The sequence below is a fragment of the Protopterus annectens genome, chromosome 6.part0 (assembly GCF_019279795.1).
Source record: "Protopterus annectens isolate FY-2018-M chromosome 6.part0, PAN1.0, whole genome shotgun sequence".
Classification (NCBI taxonomy): Eukaryota; Metazoa; Chordata; order Ceratodontiformes; family Protopteridae; genus Protopterus; species Protopterus annectens.
In genome coordinates this window covers 681,914,062-681,928,744 of record NC_056737.1, presented here as the reverse complement: position 1 = coordinate 681,928,744, position 14,683 = coordinate 681,914,062, and the positions used below count along the sequence as shown (strand labels likewise).

Below are 14,683 nucleotides of genomic sequence, written 5' to 3'. Positions count from 1 at the left end.
TCCTTTTTCCCTTTAATTTCAGATGCGGTCACTTTTCTTGCCAGTAGAACAATCCACATCACCCGTTTCAAACTGCAACTCCTTATGAGCATCAAATAATTCATTTTCAGTATACGTCATCTTTTCAAAGAGGATTGCATATCCACATTTCTGGCAAAGAACTGGCCAACTTCTCCACTGATATTACTCTATAATGCATTCTGGCACCAATTGCTGATATGTTCCAAGTGCCCATGGTGCTTGTACTTTATTTTCTCATACATATTGCTCAAAGGATTCATAATGCTACACTGTCAACATTATTTTTATCTGTCCATTACAAAGCAACTGACCTCTGATCTTAAAAGTAACATTTACAAATAAGCAATTCTATTTTCTTTATTGTAACTACAAAGATATTCTCCAGTCTCCTAAAACATTCTAAACCCATCATATAATTGTTCTTAGTCAATACTCAGTGTATTACAGTAGCCATTTGAATAGGGAACCCACATGACTGAGTCCCAAAATACAGAAACTGAATGGCAGAAAAAATGGACTTGCATATACCAAGTCTGAGATAGCCATGTCTTTGAATATTCCTTTTTCTCAGAGGTTTCAAAGACATGGCCATCTCAGAGTTGGTAGATATAAGTTCAGGGACTATCAAAAGGTGCAGGGAAGGCTTGCCACCCTGCAGGAAAACAGTTTAAAAAGAGTAGAACGATATTCGAGATTTGCTGTTCTCTTGCAGTTTCAGTCTGCTCAAGTTCCACACTTTCACTCCTGGAAATTATTATTTTATATATATATATATATATATATATTTTTTTTTTTTTTTACTAATGGCTGCACTAAAACAGACAAGAAAAACCTGACATAATTCCTGCTACTGATGCATTTGTTCTTATAAAAAAAAAAAATCTTCCAATAACTGAAATGACTGAAAATGTAAGCATGTATTTATTTTACAGACAAGGATATGAAGCTGGATTCATGAATGCCTACACTTCACACTAAGCACATGTGCATGTTACACATCAGAAGGTGCCATCTTTTGTTTTTATTAAAGAAACCATACTACATGCCTCACCTGCTTTCAAAACAAGGGTAAGTGACAGAATATGCTAATGAAGGCATACGCAGTTGAAATACATTCTAATGAAGCAACTCAACATGGTGGAACAATTCAAGAACATAAAAAGCAAGTATACATGCCATGCTCCCTTTTGGACTTAATTCCAATACTCTTTGGAATACAGTCACAAGAACATGTTTGGGGCTGCTGCTGCTATTATTAACCTGCATGTGCAACAGGCTTTAATACAAGGTGCTGCTGCTGACAGACCACTGCCTACAAGAAGTCCCCGTTTAACTTATCATGGACTTCATGATACAGAAGTTACAGAGTGCTACAGGGTTGAGAGATACCTTAGAGGACATATGCAACCTATGCCACCCTCACAAAGTCCAAGGGAAAAGTTGGAGAAACCACCCCAGAATACCTCTCAGCTGTACAAATTTTCACATAATGTCCAGATTTTTGGCTCATATTTGTAGTTTTCTGGCAAATCCCTGAGCACTGAAGTGACTAAATAATGACACATATTTGAATTTCAAACATTATATACTTCAGAAAATGCACAATAACACAAAACCTGTTGTTCTAGCAACTTTCTACATTTATAACACCAATATTTAAAATATGTCCCTACTTTTGGACCTTGACTTCTCCATTATTTTAGGCATTGTTCAGATGTCTTGTGGTAAGATGTCGAGAGGTATGCATCCCAGTGGAAGTTATGGCATATGTGGCAGTATGTATACGAGCTACAGGCACTTTTCAGAGAACCTCAGGGGATATTTTACAGAGGTGTCACAGGCCTCAGCCTCCAGAATCTTACATCGATTTCTAAATTTAATGCTATAACATGTAAGGGATCGTGTTTGGTTTCTTTGTACCAGAGAGGACAGAGCTACAACCATGCAAAACTTCTATGCCATACCACACTTCCCTGAGGTTCTGGGGGGCCATAGCCTTTTTAGGGAGGGGGGTTCATCCTTTGCGCAAAGCTTGGCAGTGCACTTTGGTGACAGTTAGCAGCCAGTAGCTGTGAATTATTCTCTTCCCAAGGCAAAACCTCAGATTTTAATTTGGCAACTGAACTCATCCACACCATCAGTAGCACAAACGAGACTAGCACTATTGCACTGCCATCAGCACTCTGGACAGCACTGAGTGAAGAAAATGAACCTCTCGAATATCTACCTCTGTGACACATGGTGTAAATACAGGGAACATGGAAAAAGAGCAGCTCTAATGCCAGGTTCAAATCCCAACTACTGTTACTTTTACTGATGGGGTCAGATCAAGTACTGTCACAGATTTATTATTATGAATTGTACAACCTAACTCTGTCATAAATGCTAAACATGTGTCCTATAGTCTCTGTGAACTGCTGTTACAAATGCTGTGTTATTGGAAACTCCGCTATTTATTATTAATACCAAAACTTGATACACATGATGTTAAATACAACATTTTCTAAACTGTGAGAAAAGGAAATCAGTAACATGATGAATATGGTAATATTTATAATACTTTCTGGATTACATATCCATAATTCCCAAGTAGTAATCTTGACAGTAATACATTTCCTTTAAAAGTATGTCATTGTTACTTGCATATGGTGTATCAAAAATAAGCTTATGTAATCTTGTGTGTGGTGCTTTTCTCAAGAATTGTCATTATCTGAAGGCCTGATGATATGCGACAGAAATGCAAGATATCATGTGGCAAACAAAGGTTAAAAAGATGAGTGAGTCGGGTGCTGTGTTCATTGCTAGTTATACCTTTTAACTGGATTATTTTTGTCTGCATTTACATGCCACTTGGCAGTGCACAAAGATAGTTCTTGTCTAAAGGCAAAACCCCAAAAATTTGATTTGGGCTGCCATCAGTAGCAACAATAAGACTTGTGCCAGTATACTGCCATCTGCTCTCTGAACAGCACTGACCAAAGAAAATGCACCTGTTAGCTACCTATCTCTGTGGTAAAATGTATAAATGCAATGAGTTTGGAGAAAGAGCAGAGGAATGCAGGGTTCAAATTCAGTTTACAGATAATTTTAATAAGGAGTCCGAGTAAGTACTGTCACATATTTGGACTGCAAACATTAAATTTGCAACACAACTACGAATAATGATTGCTACATAAGTTGAATATATTTCTGTAAATTATGTTAATCATAACAATGATGATAGTTAATTTAAAATACACCTGCACAGGTATCACATACATAATATGTATTTAAAATTAGTATGACTCCTCAAATATAATAATAATTATGTATGTAGGACACTATATCATATAAAATACATACAGCACCTACTCCAACATGTATTACTTGGGTCATGCAACTCCATGTATATGAAATTTACAGCCAAAAATACTGCCTTTTACATAGAACTCCAGTGCCAAGACAAGTTAGTCAAACACATACAGGCATCTGTTAATTAGATCTCCACTCATGCTGAAATCTGTATAACTCAACTTGTGACTTAAAAAAGTAAATGCTCCTGTGGCACTGACAATTAATAAGCAACATTTACCATTCGGCCTTCTTTTTTATCATAGGTTCAGTTCCCAAGTACTATTAGTTAAAGATTGTATTGTGCATGCCCCACTCACACATTATGTCCCAGTTCATAACATTTTACTTCCAAGAATGATTAAAATGACCATCATAAAACATTTTATTTTTTATCAGTAGAACATGTGTAAAAAGGGTGAGCATCACACAAGGGCAAGTCTCACTGCCATATTTCACACCTTCATTGTTTTTTGAAGGAATCATTCACAATATCTCTGCCATGCTATTTTGGTGCTTTCAGTTGTGCAAATGCGCTACCAAGGTTAGTATACACAACATCTGAACTGGGGGGATCAATTCAGAAATATATCGCTAGGTGTTCTTCAGAAGATATAGGTCAGGCAAAAGTGAGGACGGTGCTTCATTTAGAGCAGAGAGATGGTGTGAAGAAGAATCCAGGATCTTTACTGCACTCCACCTGAAGCACTACAGCCACAGATTCTGCAGGGCAACTATAGTAGGCCTAGGTACAAGGATGAGGCTTAAAATGACTTGGCCAAGGCTGTCTCAACTGGCATTCTATGCACTGAAGAACAATTTCATCAACATTACAGTGACATGAATAGGTGCAAGCAAGACCTCCTAAGTTGATTGGAGGCTGAAATTAGGACTGCAAACACCACTGAGTTGTGTAAGTATTCTGACGTATCACCAGTCAATAATATAGCATGGATTTGCCATCCAATTCAGTTATTTGTTAGGCTTCTCTGTTCTGTCTGTTTTCTGTTCTGTACAGCTGCTGAAATGATTACCCAGGAGAGACTGGCTTGCCTTACAGAGGAATGGGGAAAGTATACACAGGTATAAATGCAAGCCAGATCATACTTTCAGTGCATATGACCTTGGTTAGGCATCTCTAACCTTTACATAAAGGGTCTATATTACACTGTCGAACTCACAGGAGTTCAAACAATGTAATATCAAACCATGAAGTTTGAAACCCAAGGATTACGAAAACACAGAACAGCAATTTTTTCCCCAGGGCAACAAATTGCTGTTCTGGTACCAAAAAACACGTACACTTTAAATAAACTAATGTGGGGGGGCTTTGCCCCCCACACCCCCCTACTTAAATATACCAACTCTGAGATCGCACCACAGTGGAGGAAATAGCAAAGCCGTGAAAATGGCCCAACGATTTTTTTCCCTGGGGAAAAGAAAAAAATCGGTGCGCCGTGGCTTCGCTTTTTTTGGATTTCGAACATTTGGGTTTGATATTACAACTTTTAGAACTCCTGTGAGTTCAATGTTGTAATATAGACCCTTATATAAATGCCTACTCCACTAGCTCATGATGATTAATGAGTAAATCAACTTAGCTGTGTGTGAGTTCAGTTCCTAGAAACAGAAATTATTTTTTGTTACAGGATAGTATGTATAAATATTTACTACTATGTTAAATGACAGCAAACATTTCATTTCTGTAACTGGATTTATTAACTTGGAGAGCATATATTCCATATGCCATAACCAAGTTAATGGTTTTCATATCATTTATAATAGCACTGAAACGGATTTATCTGACGACACATTAATGCCTTCACATATTTGGATGTGGCAATGAGCATAGTCATGTGCTGCATTTGCTTATATAATGAAATAATACGAGATGACATTGATTTTATCTATGTTCTCACTCCTCAACCCTATGGAGCTAGACTGAGCACTGTGGTTTGGTTTGCCATACCTCACAGGTGGCTGCAGAGCATGACCACAGGAAACACTGACACCCAGAACATCTGGGTCCCAACCTGTTAGCATTGCCTCCATAACCCCTGCATTATCTTTGTCAGGTAGCTCTGTCCCAGCTGCTGATTTAGTGGTACCCACCAGGACTAGTACTGGAGGTAGCGATATTATCACCCTTAAAGAGCTGACAGGGCTGGTGGAGGACATCATTGAGATGGGCCTCGATGCCCGAAATGGCAGAGCAGTAAAGGTCCTGTATCAAACTACAAAATCAATTTCACATGCAGAACTGAACCACAGATCTGCAACAGGAGACAGTTCTGACAGTGAAGACTAGATTCACACTGTGCTCAAGCTGGATGGCGATGTGCCTCAGATGTCCCCTATCACCAGTCCTGATATGCCCAAACCTTTTGTGTCCATCACCATCCCTATTTGTCTTGTATGTCCTATATCGCTGCACTTGCTACCTAACCTTCCTAATCCTCTTATTCCTAAGCACTTTCGTCAACGGTCCTCTCTTTACAAAAAAAAAATAAAAAATGGGCACCCACCCCACAAAAAACTTATCCATACATAGCTCTCCACTTCAACTATGTGCTTATTTAACACACTTGATTTGGTCCAATTGTCCATACAACATTATGCTGTTGTTACCCAGCCCTGATGTAGTGACTATCCAAATACATCAAATTCTGTTTACAGGTCTACATTTATGTTGTGAAGAAGTGGATAGCTATGGTGCTCTCCCACCACCATCCTGCACATTCTTTGATTATTCCTCAGTGTCCTACTCTCGGCTTGCCTCATTTTCACTTTTGTCCTATTGACCCCTTTTTCACACATTTAATCTGATCCAAAAATAGAATTTCACACACAACATATATGGCCAAAAATGGCCCATAAAAAAACACTTCAATTTTTGCCCCAGCATCAATGCTGAGTGATGGTAAATGGCGTTTCATGTCCTATGGCAAAAAATGGTGAGTTTTTGCTGTCGTCCACACTTTTTTTCATCACTTAATACTATTACTGGAATGATTGCATAGGTGTCTGTGTTCTCAATATTTCCACATTGTCACAAGTGTGAACATTACCATAACATCAGCATTGTTTCCTTCATACACATAAAGCTATGAATGCCTCACAATTCTTTAACATATAGCTATGCTATAACATCAATCCTGTGGATGTAATTTATTACCTTTAATCACCCCCACAGCCTACATGGCAGTGGTAGAGTACTTCAATACTCCTGCCAAATAGGTAAGGCTAGACATTCTCAATATAATTATATGAGTACACAATTTACTGAGCATTACTTGGGAAATGTATAGTGAAAACAGTGCAATTAGGTTTTATAACTGTATAAAATAAACTGTATTTAACATTAATATAGAACACATGCTTGAATTATGAAAGGTTTACCTTCCTATGGTTAAAAGTGACAACAAATGACAATAAAATGTCCCTTTCTGAAGGGAATCGGGCAACAGCTGTTGTGTTCATGTATTGTTTTAAATGATAGCTGGGAACTACAGCATACTGTTGGTTGCAACAAATAACTTTATGGATACATCTCTAATGTGCAGTAACTGCAGTATATTTAATATCCCCTAATGTATCTACTTTCCTTGCCGTCATCTCAACTCATAAGTGTAAATAAATTATACATGCATCACCTTTACTCTCCTTTGCTATACTGTAGCAGTGTCCTTCTCACATCCTTTGTCAGAATTTCCTTATTTATGTACATGTCACTAAGAGAACAGTATTACTCATATAGATAAGAATATAGTTAATTACTTTTCTATACTAATCTAATTATATCCATCCACTACACTTTCTCGGTTAAGCTTCCCCTACCTATTAACTATGTAATTCAAGTTGCCCATCCCTTGTGTTGTGCTGTCTGTGTGTGCTCACTTACTGGGGTTGTTTGTAGATAAAATCTGTTGCTTATATTGTGTATTTGAGCCACCGTTCACCTGTTAGTGGCTGCTAGCAGGAGTTCTGGCCACGAACAGGTGCTGCTGAATGTGTAGGCTTGCATATTCAATAAGCATTGCTGCACTTTGAGCTAACATGAAGCATGTGGGCTTACAGCAACTTGTATATAGATTAATGAATACTTGGGACAGTATTTCTTCTTACTGGTGTACACACAAAGTTATCATTTTTTTTTTACAGTGGCATTGTAATAAATGTTTGAACAGACATCATCACTGGACATGCACAGAGATGTGACTTTTCTTATTTGGGTCAAATGATCTTTTCATGTGTGTTTAAGGAACACATGAAAACACTTTATTTTGCAGTGTTTCCATAGTGCATGTCCAATTTATTTCAATCCATGTTCACAGAAAGATAGCACACAAGTTCACATGTGCATTACTCCATACTCCATAGCAATGCCTGCATCGTGGCTTGCTACTGTAATATAACCCCACTGTTATGCCTTGGGTAACTGTGTAGATCACCATGTACTCAAAAGAACAGGTGACAGGCTACATCACAATGGTGCTATATACCAGTATTTTTTTCGTGGGAATGTCATTAGGTGTAGACACAGTCAGCACATCTCTTTGTTGTGCAGTATTCCCATAGTACGCATCCAACTTACATGCATCACATGTCCACACAGCATGCTATGCATACACATGTGTATGGTTGTGTGACTTTTATACATATTGCATTATACTTGCTAACTATCATGACTTGCTACTGTAATGCAACCTCTCATGTTATGCCTTAAATTGTGCTCATAACACCATATGCACAGAGAAGTAGGTGACAAGCAACATCGCAATGGTGTGACTTATCACAATTTATTTTTTTTGGGGGGGATACAGGGTGTTGCTGTATTCTTATTGTTAAGCATATCCTATCCTTGACCTACATATACATCATAGAGTTGTAAGCCCTATGCTTATGTGGGAAGCAGAAACTAGCACGCAGGTATAGCAATCAAGCTTCTTTACAGCTAGCAGATCTTAAGCTTGATAACTGAACTCATCCACACTACAATTTGCTGCCACAGCAGGCACTGGCAAATGTAAGTGTGAAAGCACACAATCCCTCCCTCCATTTTTTTTACTATCCTCATATTGTAGTAATTGAACACCATATCTGCTTATTTCATTAAAGTCATTTTTAAAATTCCACCATAACCCCATGCTTTTAATTTCTAGGCTTGCATATAATCCATACTTGAGCTAACAGCTTTGGTGATGACAGGAATCTCTGTATCCTGTTTGGCTTGCATACACCTATGTTGTAGGAGTATCTGTATTGACAAGAGCAGGAATACACTGTCCCTTCCGGAATAGTAAGCTGTGCTGGTATGAAATTCTGCCCTGTAGTAGTAAAGGCAAGAAAGACTGTTGTTGCCTTAGGCTTGCTATATATATGTTTATAGTCTCTCCACTTGCAAAGATTATGGAAAAATGTATTCATAGACAACTCATGCACCACCTAATCCAAAATTGCCTTATGGCAGACACCAGCATGGCTTCCGTCCTCATCACAGCACTACTTCAGCCCTCCTAGCCTTTACTAACACCATAATCGCAACAATAATTAAATATCCTCAGCCCTCTTTTTGGATCTTTCCAAGGCATTCAATATGGTTGATCACCAACTTTTAATCCACACCCTGCAAACATTCTGTCTAGATACTGGAGCACTCCAATGGTTTCAATCCTACCTGAATGGTCGACAGCAGGATGTCCTCTAGCAGAACAAACTCTCTAACCTTCTACCTAACACCCTTGGAGTACCACAAGGCTCTATACTAGGGCCCTTGCTGTTCTCCATCTTCATTAACGACCTTTATACTGTCATCCCAAACGTCAGCTGTATCCAATATGCTGATGACTCTACTCTAATTTGCTCAGCCACATCTCCAGTAGAGTTATGGTCAGCTACCCAGACCACCTTTAATACAATAGAAAACTGGCTTTCTGAACATCGTCTGATCCTAAATCCCAAAAAAACTAAAATGCTGTTATTTTCACCAACACATAGGGCTACCGCTTTCACCTTTACCATAAAATCTAATGATGGCACAATAATCTCCCCTGACCCATCTACAAAACTATTAGGTGTCATCATAGACAATAATCTAAAATTTGACCTACATGTTAACCAAACTATCAAAACCATCAATAAAAAACTAGGGTCACTTTACAGAATAAAAGCCTTCCTAACCCCTCCAGCTAAAATTGCCATAGCTCGCTCTCACCTTCTTTCAACCCTTCTGTATGCATCCCCTCTACTCTCGAATTTAAACAAGACTGTCCTTAAACTCTCAATTTGCTACAACCACATTGCCAGGTTTGCCACTGGGCTGCCTTTTAGGACACATCATTGCATCAATCTAAATCAGCTTGGGTGGCTTGAACTACCCAGCCTGATCCTGTATAACCAACTGATTACGGCCTATAAAATCCTCTATAATCTGGACAATACTCCTGCACTTAAAAATATTATCACCCCCTATAACAATCCTAGACTGCTTCGATCCTCTAACAAACTACTAATTCAGACTAGCAAAATTAGTAACACAGCCGGTGATTCTCTCTTTGCAAACTCTGTAAGTAGATCATGGAACTCTCTTCCAGCTGATTTTACCTTACTTTTCACCTTAGGTCAATTTACAACTAGACTCAAACAACATTTGTCACTTAACTGGCTATGTCAATGTATCAAGCCTGGCTAACTCTCTAGAATGTGTAAAAATCTGTAACCAGTTTACTGTGTAATTTAATTTAATCCTGACTTGTGCTCAGGATTAACTGTAACCTGTGGAACTTGTTTAAATTGCTTACTCATGTAATCTCTGTAAATAGTACGTTTGTAATATGTAATGCTGGTATTATGTAATGCTGTATCTGCTTACCCTTGGAGCTTTTCTCCCCGGGCCTCCACTGAAAATGGACATGCATCCAGTCGGACTATCCCAGTCAACAAATGTAAAATAAAATAAAAATAAATAAAATAAATTACACACACATGCACAGGTGAGCAACTATATGTGGCAGCAAACTGCACATTCTCTTATGCGGTTATTAATCAGAATGGCAGTTTCATCACCATATACAGCATCATGCATGGGTATATATTGTCATTATAGCTGTGAAACTCACTGCCATGTAAGTTGGTATATAGCTTGATGTACTACATAGGTTCACAGGTAGGTACTAGGATATCGACCCTAGGGCCTATACAAGCCCAGCCAAAAAGGAACCCTGGCTTTCGTCACCCAAGAAAATTATTTTCCTGTGCCCTGTTGAGCAGAGCCACAGAGGTGATCCCCGGGGTGAATTTCCTATTTCCCATCCAATCATCATGATTTTTCTTGAAAAGTGCTAATGAGGAGCTTTATTTGATATAGATAGGTAGTTTGTTCCAGAGTAAGGGAAGTATCTGGGACAGGAATCTATACCTACAGCATGTTCTGTTTAGTGTGGTGACAAGGTTTAGGTCCCTAGAGCATGTAGCTAGGAGGGATAGGATTTCTTTAAGTAGAGCATGTCCAACAGCTCTGGGTTTGACACAGCTTTGTATGTTAGGTAGAGATTGCTTCTGAGTAGGCAATATGCGACGGAGTAAAGCTGGAGTTTGAGACTGTCTGCGTAGGGCATCTGTTTGAGGTCGGTTATCCCTCTTTATGAGGTATTTCTGCGACCTTTCCAGTTGTTGTAGATGTTTTGTGAGGTACATACCAAAAGGGGTGTTGTACTCTATAATAGGTCTAATGAGTGACGAGTAGAGGGGAACAGTCTTTTTTCCTGGATGAGAAACTTTTTGTGATGAGTTGTGCCACGTAGAAGGATTTCCTGACTACTGTGGCGATGTGATTATCAAAGGTGAGACTACTGTCCACCTGTGTCCCAAGGGCTCTGATCACACTTTCGTTAAGTAGACTACCACCTATGTGGTAGCTCATGGGTACAGAGTTTTTACCAAAACATAATAACATTTACCTTTCTATACAATACATGTGGATCAATAATTTCATAAATTTGTTTTAAGATACATCAGATGGTTCACATGAGGAAGAAATATCCAAATAGTTCCAGTAGTAGTAGGAGCAATGGGTCTCATAAGAGAATTTACAGTTTTATACCAATATGCTGCCGATACATCTAACTCTGTATGAATTGTAGGAGTAAATTCTAGGCACGTTCACTGCGGGTGCAGCCATGAGCACTTTTGGCTAACATCAAAGATTGCAACAATAATAATTTCACAAACTTCAATCATACTTAAACTTAGGATTGAGGTCCATTCCCATCCTGGTAACAGAAACCCCAAAATTTGGAGAAATTAAATCAACAAATATACTTCACAGCACCACTGCTTCCCCCAGAGATTGCACTGCGTGAGAGAAACGAAGACATTTACCATGATTTCTTAAAGTGCTGTATTCAGAGTTCTGAAATGAGAAAACTCACTTTCATTGGAGATCTATTAGAAAACATACAAATGTTTATATGACTTTATTGACAAATAATACAGAAAAAAAAATCAGACAAAAAATAATCTTGACTGAACTAACTATGTTGAACTAGGCTTCGGTTTTAAGTTTAAGACAAAAAAAAAAAACTCCAGGGCAGTTAACTCACCTGTATGAGATAATCTTAAATTTGTCAAGAAGTTTAGATATCTCGGTGTGCAGCAGACTACTGCACCCCCCCCCCCCCTTTTCTGCATCCTTGTTGCCAAAAACTGACATCATAGTTTAACTGCCTTCCAGTCTGGCATTAAATGCAGCTCTGGAAATCACAATTGCACTGTCTGCTATCAATGCTCCTTCATCAGATGAAGTACAAAGCTAACAATATGCAAATTAATTAAAAATTTTGCATAAATCACTACAATAGTGGTGTGCACTCCAAGAAAAAATATAAAGCTATCTTTGACCACTCATTAATTTTGAAGCTGCTAAATGTATTACTGAGTGCTGCTTAGGCAAATGAAAAAGCAGATCTGATCCAGAAACCTTTGAAAGTTATGTGCATCCAATTTCACAACCCCTCACTATTCTGAATTGGGCATCAAAACTATGTCATGTTAACAGCCCCCTACTAGGGGCACAATTTCTTCTTATAATCGTACCCCACTTACTCATCTAGAATTCACTACAGATACAAAAAAAAATTAGAGAGTGAGGCTGGATGAAGTTAAGAGAAAAAAAACTTCTCTAAACAGCTGCAAAAAAAAATCTCCAGTTTGCCTCTTCTATAGATATTCTGACAGCATGGCTGCATTTTCCCCACCCAAACTTCACTTCACAGCATATTAGTCATATCACAAAACACTGTTTGCTTGGGTGTGTTGGGAGGGGATCACACCTTACTTCAATTCGATGCAACTATAGAGAGATCTCTACTAAATTAGACACAACGCAAGTTAACAGCATAGAAAAAGTAAGAAATGGAAGAAATAACTGTTTGTATACTTTACAGATATTTTAATGCCACCCCCCCAAGCTTTACAAAAAGCATTTCTCAGGCAGTTTATAAACTCCCTACTAACCAAACCAAGGCATTGACAACATAAAAAGATTCTAATTTTAAGTTGAGAAGCATATAGTCTGTCCCTATTTAAAAAATTCAATATATATATATATATATATATATATATATATATATATATATATATATATATATATACACACACACACACACATATTTTTTATGTGTTCTAAACTTTTACTCTTTGTAGCGACGTATCTACATTTAGGATACCTCAAATTTTGTTCTAAAAACCGTAAAACAACTCCTTTCTGGAAAAGTTTGTTTCCCCTTCTTCCTTCAATCCACCTACCTGATCAGTAAAGTTAATCAAGCATCGTACCTCTTACAAAATGCACAGTCCGTATTAAAAACAAATGCAACAGGTGCGACAGACATACTCAAAAAAACAAAAGGGTCAAGGAAAAATGAATACATACGTAAGTGCAATAAAATATTCAATCAATGTTTTAAGTGATAAATAATTATACAACAGACAATTGCAGCTGGAGAAAAACATAATCTAGATGCGTCCATCTTATTTTCACGATTTCCGTTATATCAAGGACTTAGGGCACGCCAACATATTTTGCAAAAGTTTTTGTTTTGAAATGCACTGGATACTCCAGCCTATTTTTAAAGAGCAGCTATCTAACAGAAAAACTCCGTACACGCTGAGCTGCTTTGAATGAGAAACCTCCCGTGTAGTTATTACCGCCCGGCGCTCACGACGCGCTAAAGTCACAGAATAGATTCTTAATGTTGCAGTTAGGCTCATTTTACAGTACTTAAAAAATGCAAACAGTGGGCACAGATCTTTTTACAAGCACAAGAAATCAATATTTAAACCTTAGAATACAGATAATCAAATATCCATAAATGTATCAAACTTAATTGTATATACAATAAGATAGCAAAACTTTGTAGTATTACCTACAATTATACCTTACTAAGAAAGGTACTAAACCTACACCCATCGAATTTTTTTCAAGATAAACGCAGCTGCACACGACTGTAATAAAAATTGCAATATTTATATATGCGTGGTGTGGTTTTTCGACCCGCCCCTTTACTTTGGTTGGTTTACCCTACAAACTAATTAATATTAATCAAGCACAGCAGCGAATGGCTAATGCTGCTGTCCGTCTCAGCGCCACAGGTTGGGTTTGGCTGCCGAAAAGGCTATCACTCGCATGCAAGCACCGAGGTACTGAGTGGACCATTGTCGAGAAATCTCTGTGGAACAATCTTTCGTACTTGTCTGATGCATCCGTTTCTTTTGGAGCGATAAATGAATTACATTCTGTGAATCTTCCCCGCGAGAAGCGGAGGATTAAGTCGCCGCTAGCGCTTTGTCTCGTTTGCGCATTTAATTGCTAATGACACACCAATAAAATCGAAGGCATGCTGGATTTGATACGGGTTTGCTGTCACCATGTAGCGATCAGCTTAGTGCTATCCATTTTATGGATTCAGGTAAGACGGCACCAGCTGGCTGCAAAATAATACTAGATAATCTTAATGTTAAAGAAATGCATTTGTCTGTTTTGCTGTGGATTGCTATCATTTGTAATTGTATATAAAAACAAACTTGTAACACTGCAAAGGGAGTTCTTCCTTTGCTAGGTGCCAGCATAATCTTCAACGTATTTTTAGAAAGTGTGAGCGGTGTAATGTGACTTTATTTTTGTATGTTAAGACATACCATTGAACATTACTAGGCAACGTTAATATTTACAGTGAAGCTTGCAGACTTGATAGAAATGAAAAGGCTTTTCAGATAAATACACTGTATATTGCAGTAGTTTGGTGTAGCAAGCACTTTTCTGTTGTAGATAAAA

At 38.0% G+C, this 14,683-nt stretch overlaps 1 protein-coding gene across 1 annotated transcript in view; it reads left to right on the top strand.

The window, feature by feature from the left end:
- Positions 1–13,996: 13,996 nt before the first annotated feature.
- JAG2 (jagged canonical Notch ligand 2) overlaps positions 13,997–14,683 on the top strand; it is a gene marked incomplete in the record, with an annotated part of 565,751 nt that continues 565,064 nt past the window's right edge. The window contains 1 exon segment of the mRNA XM_044074368.1: positions 13,997–14,318. Coding sequence (XP_043930303.1) covers positions 14,247–14,318 — 72 coding nt within the window.